This window comes from Heptranchias perlo, chromosome 5 (genome assembly GCF_035084215.1).
Source record: "Heptranchias perlo isolate sHepPer1 chromosome 5, sHepPer1.hap1, whole genome shotgun sequence".
Lineage (NCBI taxonomy): Eukaryota > Metazoa > Chordata > Chondrichthyes > Hexanchiformes > Hexanchidae > Heptranchias > Heptranchias perlo.
In genome coordinates, this window is record NC_090329.1 from 32,966,948 (window position 1) to 32,979,641 (window position 12,694).

The 12,694-nt window shown below is 46.0% G+C and overlaps 1 protein-coding gene across 1 annotated transcript in view; it reads left to right on the plus strand.

Annotated features, from left to right (window-relative positions):
- tpo (thyroid peroxidase) overlaps window positions 1-12,206 on the plus strand; it is a 96,894-nt gene extending 84,688 nt beyond the window's left edge. The window contains exons 12-13 of the mRNA XM_067985258.1: window positions 7,816-7,947; window positions 11,939-12,206. Coding sequence (XP_067841359.1) covers window positions 7,816-7,947; window positions 11,939-11,949 — 143 coding nt within the window. The 3' untranslated portion in view covers window positions 11,950-12,206. The remainder of the gene's footprint in view (window positions 1-7,815; window positions 7,948-11,938) is intronic.
- Window positions 12,207-12,694: the final 488 nt, after the last annotated feature.

Sequence of the window (12,694 nt, forward strand, 5' to 3'; positions counted from 1 at the left end):
GGCTTGGGCTGATAAGTGGCAAGTAACATTCGCGCCAGACAAGTGCCAGGCAATGACCATCTCCAACAAGAGAGAGTCTAACCACCTCCCCTTGACATTCAATGGCATTACCATTGCTGAATCCCCCACCATCAACATCCTGGGGGTCACCATTGACCAGAAACTTAACTGGACCAGCCATATAAATACTGTGGCTACTAGAGCAGATCAGAGGCTGGGTATTCTGCGGCGAGTGACTCACCTCCTGACTCCCCAAAGCTTTTCCGTCACCTTCAAGGCAGATGTCAGGAGTGTGATGGAATACTCTCCACTTGCCTGGATCAGTGCAGCTCCAAAACACTCAAGAAGCTCGACACCATCCAGGACAAAGCAGCCCGCTTGATTGGCACCCCATCCACCACCCTAAACATTCACTCCCTTCACCACTGGCGCATCATGGCTGCAGTGTGTACCATCCAGAAGATGCACTGCAGCAATTCGCCAAGGCTTCTTCGACAGCACCTCTCAAACCCACAACCTCTACCACCTAGAAGGACAAGGGCAACAGGCACATGGGAACAACACCACCTGCACGTTCCCCTCCAAGTCACACAGCATCCCGACTTGGAAATATATCACCGTTCCTTCATCGTCGCTGGGTCAAAATCCTGGAACTCCCTTCCTAACAGCACTGTGGGAGAACCTTCAGCACATGGACTGCAGCGGTTCAAGGCGGCGGCTCACCACCACCTTCTCAAGGGCAATTAGGGATGGGCAATAAATGCTGGCCTTGCCAGTGACGACCACATCCCATGAATGATTAAAAAAAAGAAAAAACTGGGCGCGGGCATCACGATCTGCGATTAAAAACCAGGCCTAACGTGAGGATTCAAGGAAATGCTCACTCTCCACCAGCAGGAGAAGCCCCAATCTCCTAAAGGGAGGATGTCTCTAAAAATCTCTTAAAGGTAGCCGGTACCTGTTATTTGCTGAAAATAACAGCCTACAGTCTGCACGGAGCCTGCACAGAGATCAGACACCACAAACATAAAACACAGATGCAGCTCCCATCCCTATATTTACAAACTGATGAGTTATGTTAAAACATTGAATAAATATTGCACATTAGTAAATCCCACATCCTACAATCTGCATGCTAGAGCTCACCAATCTGCCGATCTGAGTTAGTACCAGGCCTGTGAGAGTGCATGCACCAAGGTTCTCTGCTAATGCACTAGAGGCCTTGGTGCAAGAGGCGGACAGAAGGAGGGACATCCTGCAACTGCGGGGGTGGGAGGGGGTGCGGGGCAAGAAGCCCTCCAGACATATGCCCAAAAGGCAGTGGGCGGCAGCGGGGGACAAAGTCAATGCCAGGTGTACAGCACCACAAACAAGGATGCAGTGCAGGAAGAAGTTCAGTGCTTTGACATGAGAGGTCAAGGTGAGTGAGGGGTCCTCCAGGCACTCTAAGACACGTTCAGATGTTTGTGGTTAAGACTGTGCATTGAGTTGAGCGTTATGTTCCAAAATGGCGTCTATCACTTTAAATCAGTGTTGCACACTGATTGTATCCATTTGCTCCCTATTTTACATGCTGCCGGCGTTCAGTATTTGCGCATGCGCTAATACCTATACCAAGATGGCGTCCGGTGCACATCACGTTAGAAATGTGCATGCGCAGCCAAGACGCCATCTTGGCACTTCAATTGGCCGCATAGCATCAAAACAACGGGCCCCCCCTGTCTCCCCCCTCCTCGAGCACTTTGTCTCAGAAGAGAACAAAAGATCAAAGAGTTAATGACGAGCCTTGAGATAAAAAGTTCTCAGTCCATCTTGTCACTATGCTGTGACCTTTAATATTTTCTGCAGATCTGAATTTAAATTCTTAACGCCAGTTGATCTCCTTCTTGTACCAACACCTTTCCAGTGAAGGCTGCACTGTAACTCTGTGGAGCTACTTTCATGTAAAAAAAATTGCACCACCACCACTGACATGGGGCCGGATATTAGGAGGGAGGCGGGTTGGCAGCGGGGGGTCAACTGGGCCCAGTGAAATTGGTGGGTTCCCCACGCGATTGTAAATAAATTGAAGCCACTTACCTTGGCTTCCAGGTTTCACGCTGGAAAGCTGCGCAGCGGGCGGACTGCGCACCCACATCTTAGGCTGTCAGCTGGAGGGGCCCTATTTAAAGGGGCAGTCCTCCACTGACTGATGCTGCAGAAAATAGGCAAAATTACAGCATGGAGCAGCCCAGGGGGAAGGCTATTCCCAAGTTTAATGATGCCTCACTCCAGGTCTTACTGGATGGGGTGAGGAGGAGGAGGAAGAGGAGGAGGGAGATCTTCCACCTGGTGGACGGGAGGAAGTGGCCTGCCTCTGCCACCACGAAGGCCTGGCTCGAGGTGGCAGAGGAGGTCACCTGCACCACCAACATATCGCCCACCTGCATACAGTGCAGGAGGCGCTTCAATGACCTAACCAGGTCAGCCAAAGTGAGTACTCTTACTCATTCCCCTACACTCCATCTGCCACATCACCGCCCCCACCCCCATCTCCTTCTGCATTGCCAACACTACTCTATCACATCACTCCTCACACCCACTCAAAGCTCATCCTCATCTTACCTTCACTTCCTCACCTCGCCAGTACTCATCCTGCCACTACCACTCAACCCAATCCTCATACAATCTCATGGCTCTATCTCATACTCACCCTCTCATGCATCTCTTTCACAGTCAGCCTCACCCCACCTGCCACAACCTGTGCTGCAGCCACAGGGCATGCATCACGTATGTGTAGTAGAAAGCGTAAGGCAAACGTGTCGTGAGCATGAAGTGGATGCACAAGGGTGTTTGAAGGTTTGTCATGGTTTTTACTTATATTTGATTTCTGATCAAATCACATTACATATTATATTGTCATCACTACTGTCACGTCTTGGTCATTCTTGACTGGCTTGTGTAATAAGGCCCTTTCATGAGGTTCTCCATGAACACTCTTGATATCACCCTACAGTGGGTGTATGTGTAGTTGCACGATTACTTTGTGCAGGTGCCTGTTGCGCAGCACTGTGTTGTGTAGCTCCACGTGGCAGAGGTGGACGGCGTGCCTGGCAAGGCTGGTGATGTTGGTCATCCTCCAATGGAGTGATGAATGCAGCTATGGAACCCACCCCACCCCCCCAATCCTGACGGTGTGAGTTTGAGGGGATCCGCAAAGTAGTAAATGTGTTTGGACAGCAGAGTTTAGGGTATGATGCAATAATTTTGAGTGTGGAGACAATGATGTGGCAGGCAAAACTTTGTCTGAGGTGACAGAGTGCCCTGCTGCAATGAATGAGGTATTCCCCCCAACTGTCAAGGAATCCTCTGCATCTCCCAATGGCTGCTGACTAAACACGTCTGCAACAACAGGGAGTGTTTCCCACAGCTTGGGAAACACGCTGAGGAGAGTCCAAAATCACATCCCTGCTAAAATCTCTTCCCAATGAGATCTGTCAACGACCTCAAGTACCTCCCTAACTACTAAACTGTCATCCCGCCGGCTTTAATTGCCGGTGGGAGTCCCGCATGTGGGGGCTGCGCGCGCAGCAATTTGCGTCATTGGGGAACCCGGAAGTGGGCGAGTTGGAGCTGGGCTCCTGACCCGCTCCGGGATTCCCCAATTTTAGGAACCCCCCCCCCCCGGCCACGAACGCACCCGCTCAGCCATCCTAAAGTTGACCCCATGGTCCCGAAATCCATGATCATCTGTTAAAAAAACAAAGAAAATATCCATGCAATCTCCCATCGGGGCCTGCAAGAAATGCCACAAGCTACTGCTGCATCTTGAAATTTCCCATTTCCAATCATTTCTCAAGGCGTGCCACGACTTCTGGCCTGGTGTCCGCCATCTCGTCATTGATACTGTTGGTGAGTCACAGCCATTGCTCACACACCCTTTCAGTTTCCTATTTAGATCCTGCACTAGCTCGGTGAAAGAGTCCCAAGCCTGTCTTTAACAACAAAGAACTATAAACCACCGTTTGTCAACTCCTGCCTGACTCACCAATTTATTGAGGGAATATTGAGCCCTTGCTCCACTACTTACTTTCCCATTCTGAAAGATTTGAGTTGACACCAGTTGGTTACAGTGGCAAGTACTTCATTGCAAAGAACAGTTTAATACACTCAATTTAAGCAGCAGTTTACTGAATGGAAACTGGAGATATATTACCCGCTTCCACACTGGATAGAGCTCGTGCCTTTGCCGCTCGCCTCTCACCGTCATTGTGGCCCCCCCCCCCCCCCCCACATTGGATCCCATGGATCCTACCTTCTGCAGACTTCTTCCTTCTTCTGGCTACACAGGCATTAGGCATCTGCCTGCATTTACATCCGCCTGGACAAATCTAGTTTGCATCCTCTAGGGGTTCCTCTACCCTGAACCTTTGTTTGAGCTGCATCCTTATACACTGTTAGCTGAAGATCATGTGGTACGCTGACTTAACATCATCAAAATTCATGATGAGGCCAGACTTAGCCTCATCAACTTGCTGAAAAGATCCCGGCTGCTGGCGCCGACTTGACATTATCAACTTGCTGATAACAATAATGTGTCTCAGACAATGGCAAGACACTTAATCAAAAGCAAAATACTGCGGATGCTGGAAATCTGAAATAAAAACAGAAAATGCTGGAATTACTCAGCAAGTTAGGCACCATCTGTGGAGGAAGAAACAGAGTTAACGTTTCAGGTCGATGACCTTTCCTCAGAACTGGAAGAAGTTGAAGATTAAACAGTTTTTAAGCAAGTACAGAGCCAGGGAAAGGGGATGGAGGAAGGGGAGGGGAGGAAAGAACAAAAGGGGAAGGTCTCTGATAGAGTGGAGGGCAGGAGTGATTAAATGACAAAAGGGATGATGGTGCAAGGCAAAAGGGGGTGGTAATGGGACAAGTAAAGAAACAAAAGATGGATCTAGAGGAGCTATTAATGACATCACTTGCTGTCCGAAAAAATGGGAGCAGTGGTTATGATCTAAAGTTATTGAAATCAATGTTGAGTCCAGAGGATTGTAAAGTGTCTAAACAAAAGATGAGGTGCTGTTCCTCGAGCTTCCGGTGAGCTTCTTTGGAACAGTGTAAGAGGCCGAGGACAGAGAGATTAGGAGTGGGACAGGGAATTAAAATGGCAAGCGACCGGCAGATCAGGGTCACGCTTGTGGACTGAGCGGAGGTGTTCAGCAAAGCGATCACCCAATCTGTGTTTGGTCTCCCCAATATAGAGGAGACCGCATCGTGAGCAACGAACACAATATACTAAATTGAAAGAAGTACAAGTAAATCGCTGTTTCACCTGGAAGGAGTGTTTGGGGCCCTGGACAATGGGAAGGGAGGAGGTGAATGGGCAGGTGTTGCATCTCCTGCGCTCGCACCGGAAGGTCCCGTGGGGAGAAGAGCGGGTGTTGGGGGTGATGGAAGAGTGAACCAGGGTGTCACGGAGGGAACGGTCCCTTCGGAATGATGAAAGGGGAGGGGAGGGGAAGATGTGTTTGGTGGTGGCATCATGCTGGAGGTGGTGGAAATGGCGGAGGATGATACATTGAATGTGGACGCTAGTGGGGTGGAGAGTGAGGATAAAGGGACCCTATCACGGTTCTGGGAGGGAGGGGAAAAGGTGAGGGCAGAAGTGCGGGAAATGGGACGGACACGGTCGAGGGTCCTGTCAACCACAGTGGAAGGGAGTCCTCGGTTGAGGAAAAAGGAAGACATATTGGAAGCGCTGGTGTGGAAGGTGGCACCGACAGAACAGATGTGACGGAGATGGAGAAACTGGGAGATGGGAATAGAGTGCTTACAGGAAGCGGGGACTCCCTCCCGACTGTTGTTACATATTGAATGCATTTCACGATAACATACATTGTGTAAAAACAATTCTTTGATACTGTTGCACTTTTAGTACACAACAGCTTAGTCTAACAGTATTTCCAGCATTTTCCGTTTAAATTTCAGATTTCCATCATCTGCAGTAGTTTGCTTTTGTTTTATTCATTAATGCTTAGTGTTCTTTTCAGTCCTGTTTTCCTTAATCAGAAATTGAAAGGATTTGATTTTGAATAAATCACTACTCATTTTATTGACATAATGATTTATGCACAACTAGAACAGAAAAAAGTCTGAAATATTAATATTCAATAAATTAAAAAGTGGTGTGAAAATGATTGAGTGTCCCACTCTGAAATATAACACGGACTATCATTAATTGTGTTTCTCCTTCGATTTGATCAGTTTGATACGGTTCATGTTATTCTCCTTAATAATATGCAATTTTCTTACAAAATCAAAAGCAAACAATACTGTTGGTAGCACTATATGAACATCCTCAACAGTGTCAAAACCATCCGAGCCAGGCTCCATGAAAATCCACATCCTTAATCATGCTGGTGTCCAGCATATGAATGCAAGAGACACTTACGAGCATCTTCAGGCAAACGTGCTGAATGGACATTCCTACGAGTGGACACCTCCTCCTGAGGTCTCTACCATCATAGGTGCCAGTAATCAGTCAATTCAGTTCACTCTATGATGGAATAAGAAGCAGCTGATTGCACTGGACGCAGCAAAGACTGGGCCCTGACAACATCACAGCTGTACTGCTGAAGACTTGTTGACCAGAGCTATCCATTCCCCTAGCCAAGCTGTTCCTGTACAGCTATGACACTAGCATCTACCCAACAATGTGAAAGGCATGTCCTAGCCACAAAAAACATGATAATAACCTAGCCAATTACCACTCTATTAGCCTCCTCCCAATCTTCAGTAACCAAGGAGTCATTAATAGTCCAATCATGTGACACATACTCATCAATAACCTGCTTACCGACACCTAGTTCATGTTCTGTCGGAACCACTCATCTGCAGACCTCATCACAACTTTGATCCAAACATGGATGCAAGAGCTGAATACCAGAGAAATGGGAATAGCTGTCCTCAACGTCAAGGCAGCATTCAACTGAGCATGGCACCAAAGGACCCTAGCAGAACTGAATTCAATGAAAGTCCAGCGGCTGGAGTCATCCCTGACACAAAGGAAGATGGTTGACATTGTTAGAGGCCCCAGGACATCACTGCAGTGAAGTGTCCTTGGCCCAACCGTCTTCAGATGCTTCGTCAATTACTTTCACTCTGAAATAAGGTTGGGAGTTGTGCTGTTCACTGATGATTCCACAGTGCTCAGCTCCATTCACAACTCCTCCAATAATAATTTAATATTACTTTAGATGTTGAAGGAATGCAAATAAGATGAGGTGTGGCAAGGCTGCTAAGACTAGTTTGAAGAGTTGGTTTCTCACCCCCACAGCTCAGCAGATAAACGTAGTGTTCAAGTGAGGCATATAACCCTGGAGATCCCAGGTTCAGTCCCAAGTCTGTGTTAAGTTAACTAACCTCAGAAAATCAAATTTTCATCATTACTCCCAATTTCAAGGGTCAATCTAAGATCAAATAGCAACCTGAACTAATATTTAAATTTGCCTATCTACAGTGGATGAATTTTACAAGTTGCTGGCTGGGATTGCTGAATAAATAATGATAGCAGAATAATGTTTACGATTAGGGATGGTGATGAAGGCAGAACCACCCTGCAGACATACATTTCATGTTAGATAAGCACAGACCAAGATTTGATGGACATCATTGAAAAGTCTGCAGCCTAGACAGCGCCTGCTCTGTTGGTTAGTGGTGGAAGCAGGGCAGCGGAAGGTAGCAGTAGGGGATCTGTGAAAACAGACCTCAAAGTTGTGCTTTTATGTTGTTTTGAATAGTTTATAATGCTGAAGACTTGTATCTTTACTGTAGACATTAATGAATGTGAAGATGCTACAAGGCCTGCTTGTCACATCTCTGCAAGCTGTGTGAACATCAAAGGAAGTTACAAGTGTATCTGCTCAGATCCTTACATCATTTCAGAAGATGGACACAGCTGCATTGGTAATATTCTACATCAGTAACTCTCTCTGTAGGTGTTGTCACTGAAAGCAAAACAAACTTCAGATTTTCCAGCCAATAAAAATACATCATGAGTGAGGGTTGAGTCAAGAGGTCGAGGTACAGGAAGACCCTTCTTCACCATGCTTGATTCCAGCTTTCCCCATGTTAGTGAGAATAATGCTATTAAATAAATTCATCTCATTGACACAAGACAACAGAGGACACTCTGGCTTAGAAGAGATGTATCGAGTAGTATCAGGATAAAGAGAGGTCATTCAAATGTACAAGGAATTCAGCAGGTAGGAGTAAATTACAAGGACAAGTAAAATAAGGTGGAAAAGTAGTTAGAGACGTCACGAGAAATATGTAATGTAAGATTGTTGAAAACATGAATAAATAATCATGTTTTTCTTCCCCAAATAAATATGCAGTAAACAAAGAGGTCAAAAAATTGGACCCTTGAAAATGGTAGTGAGAAGTAGTTGGAACCTGGGAATCTGAGTTATTAAATAGTTATTTCACATCTGTCATTACCCAGGAAGAGATCAGAAGCCTATCTAAGACAAATTTCCACCAACCACAGAAGACCAACTAGACAGTGTGCAAATAACAAAGGATATGCATTTAACAAGGTTAGGTGCTCTTAAAATAGTACTGGATCCAGAATTCAAATTTAAAAATCTTTATGATGATGGGGACTTAAATTAGTGAAGCTGTAACTAAGATTGTTTCATATTTCCAAATTTTGGAAGAGATTTGTAAGGAGGATGAAATGCCTGACGGAGCTCCATTATTTAAAAAAGAATCAAGGGAAACCCTGTAAATGTAGATCAGTAAGTTTAACAGCTATTGTGGGAAATCATTGAGATTTTATTAAAGGACAGTGAATGTGGATTCAGGAAAGGAAGATCATGTTTAACTAAACTAGTGGAGTTTTTCAAAGACATTACTGGCATGATGGACAGGGAAATGGAATTGATATTTCAAGGAGTCATAGAATAGAAGGTAAAAGGGGGAGATTTCTCTCATCAGTGGGATTCCTGCTGGGAGTGCATTGGGATGGTACTTCCACTCACTGGGCTGACCTCACTGAGACCCTGGGATACATTTTCATCTTCACCGCTGTGGCAGTAATCTGGCTGAGCAGATTGTTCGCCCTTTATAGAACCGGCAGGCAATCCACTCCGCCAGATTACCGCCAAAGGCAGTGACAACAAAAAAAATCCATCGTCCATCTTATTTTCCTTGGTGGGACCATTAAATATGCAGATTGAGCTCCCAGCAGTATCTCTACTCTACGTTTGGAGGGAGCCACTGTGGGCCAGGGAAATGCTGTACTGCTGCAGCAACTTAAAGGGACTGGCCAAGAACTTCCTAACAGAGCGAAGTGTTGAAACTGCAGAGGCACAAAATTGAAACACAGAGCTCTCCAAGAGGTGTGCTTCAAAGAATCGTTACCTTAAGGGATGGGAAGCAGCTGAAGCGGACGAAGAAAGCAATCTTCTGGCCTGACTTCATACCACCTGGCCCGTGCTGACAAAGAACTTCAAACACTTCCTCTATAGAGGTGTTGGGAGGTCCGGCAGTAGCAGAATGTGAGGAAAATGTGAGGATCCACATAGCTCCACTCTCTCATCGTCATTTACACGTGGCAGAGTGGGCAAATGGTGAGCAGTGCGAGAGGTAAATGAGTGGGACCATGTCTAGTGGTGGGGATTGGCAGAAGGCCTTCTTCATATTTGACAGGGTCCTCGACCATGTCCATCCTATTTCCCACACTTCTGCCCTCACCCCTTCCCTTCCCTCCCAGAACTATGATAGGGTCTCCCTTGTCCTCTCCTTCTGTTCCACCAGCCTCATTCAATGGATCATTCACCGCCATTTCCGCCACCTCCAGCATGACCCCACCACCAAAGACATCTTCCCCTCCCCTCCCCTTCCAGCATTCCGAAGGGACAATTCCCTCCGTGACACCCTGGTCCACTCTTCCATCACCCCCAACACCCACTCTCCTCCCCACGGCACCTCCCGGTGCGAGCACAGGAGATGCAACACCTGCCCCTTCAGCTCCTCCCTTCCCATTGTCCAGGGCCCCAAACACTCCTTCCAGGTGAAACAGCGATTTACTTGTACTTCTTTCAATTTACTATACTGTATTCGCTGCTCACAATGCGGTCGCCTCTACATTGGAGAGACCAAACACAGATTGAGTGGTCGCTTTGCTGAACACCTCCTCTCTGTCCACAAGCGAGACCCTGATCTGCAGGTCGCTTGCCATTTTAATTCTCTGTCCCACTCCCACTCTGACCTCTCTGTCCTCGGCCTCTTACACTGTTACAATGAAGCTCAACGGAAGCTCGAGGAACAGCAGCTTATCTTTTGTTTAGGCACTTTACAACCCTCCAGACTCAAAATTTATTTCAATAACATCAATCCATAACCACTGCTCCCATTTTTTTCGGACAGCAAATGCTGGTAATGGTTGTGCTGTTGCCATTCACAGCTACTCCAGACCCATCTTTTGTTTCTTAACCTATCCCATTATCAACCTCCTTGCCTTGCATCATCATCCCTATTGTCATTTAGTCACTCTTGTCCTCTATGATGAGGTACCCTCCTTTGATAAGGTAACAGAGAGGGTAAATGAGGGCAATGCAGTTGATGTGGTGTATATGGACTTTCAAAAGGTATTTAATAAAGTGCCGCATAATAGGCTTGTCATCAAGATTGAACCCCATGAAATAAAAGGGGCAGTAGCAGCATGGATACAGAATTGGCTAAGTAACAGGAAGCAGAGAGTAATGATGAACGGTTGTTTATCAGACTGGAGGGAGGTGTACAGTGGTGTTCCCCAGGGGTCGGTACTAGGACCATTGCTTGTCTTGATATATATTAATGACTTGGACTTGGGTGTACAGGGCACAATTTCCAAATTCACTGATGACATAAAACTTGGAAGTGTGGTGAACAGTGACGAGGATAATGATAGACTTCAAGAGGATATAGACAGGCTGGTGCGAGGGCGGACACGTGGCAGATGAAATTTAACGCAGAAAAATGCCTGATGATACATTTCGGTAGGAAGAATGAGGAGAGGCAATATAAACTAAAAGGCACAATTCTAAAAGAGGTACAGGAACAGAGAGATCTGGGGGTATACGTACACAAATCATTGATGGTAGCAGGGCAGGTTGAGAAAGCGGTTAAGAAAGCATACGGGATCCTGGGCTTTATAAATAGAGGCAAACAAAAGCAAGGAAGTCATGATGAATCTTTATAAAACATTATTTCAGCCACAACTGGAGTATTGTTGTCCAGTTCTGGGCACCGCACTTTAGGAAAGATGTGAAAGCCTTAGGGAGAGTGCAGAAGAGATTTCTAGAATGATTCCAGGGATGAGGGACTTTAGTTACTTGGATAGACTGGAGAAGCTGGGGTGGTTCTCTTTGGAACAGAGAAGGTTGAGAGGAGATTTGATAGAGGTATTCAAAATCATGAAGGGTCTAGACAGAGTAGATAGAGAGAAACTGTTCCCATTGGCGGAAGGCTCAAGAACCAGAGGACATAGATTTATGGTGATTGGCAAAAGAACCAAAGGTGACATGAGGAAAAACTTTTCACGCAGTGAGTTGTTAGGATCTGGAATGCACTGCCCGAGGGGGTGGTGGAGGTAGATTCAATCATGGCCTTCAAAACGGAACTGGATAAGTACTTGGAAGGAACAAATTTGCAGGGCTACGGGGATAGGGCGGGGGAGTGGAACTAGCTGGATTGCTCTTGCATAGAGTCGGCACGGACTCAATGGGCCGAAAGGCCTACTTCCGTGCTGTAACCTTTTTACAGACCCTCCCTTTTGTTCTTTCCTCCCCTCCCTTCCCTCCCCCCCTTTCCCTGGGTCTGTACTTACTTAAAAACTTTAACTCTTTATCATCTTCCAGTTCTGATGAAAGGTCTTTGACCTGAAACGCTAACTCTGTTTCTTTCTCCACAGATGCTGCCTGACTTGCTGAGCTTCTCCAGCATTTTCTGTTTTTATTTCCGATTTCCAGCATCCGCAGTATTTTGCTTATGATGTTAATAACTTTGTCAAGGATGTAAGGATAAATCTCCTACTTGCGTCACCTGATGCATGACCTTGAGAGTGCACAGTGGGAAAAAAACATGTAAGCAGCTCATGATTTGCCATCCATTAAAATTAATGGTTGGAACATTGTGTGCTCTGTGCTTGAATTTCTGATCCACACTCGTGGCGGTGAGACCCTGCAGCAGGAGCATTCAAGCAGAAAATTTACCCTATGGTGAGCAAAATCTTCAGGTTTGTAGATGATACAAACATACGAGGCAGGATTAATAATGAGGAACCATGCAACCAGATTGAGAAAGATTCAGACCTTTTCAGTAAGTGGACCTGTAGGGGGTGAATGCAATTCAGTATGGATAAGTATAAAATAATAAGTACGGGAACTGGAACCAATAGAGGGAGATTTTGTTAAATGAGACAGTGGTACAACATGCTGATCAAGAAAAAAAACTTGTGGGCTAGTCTAATGGATAAACACATGAAACCATCAGCACAGTTCTTAGCTGCAGTAAAAAGAGGCAAATGACCTACTAGGTTGCATTAGCAGAAGGATAGAGTACAAATCTAAAGAAGTGACATTACTGCTGCATAAGACATTGATCAGACCCCATCTAGAGAACTGTGTGTAGTTCTGGTCACCAATTTTAGGTAAGATGATCATTATTG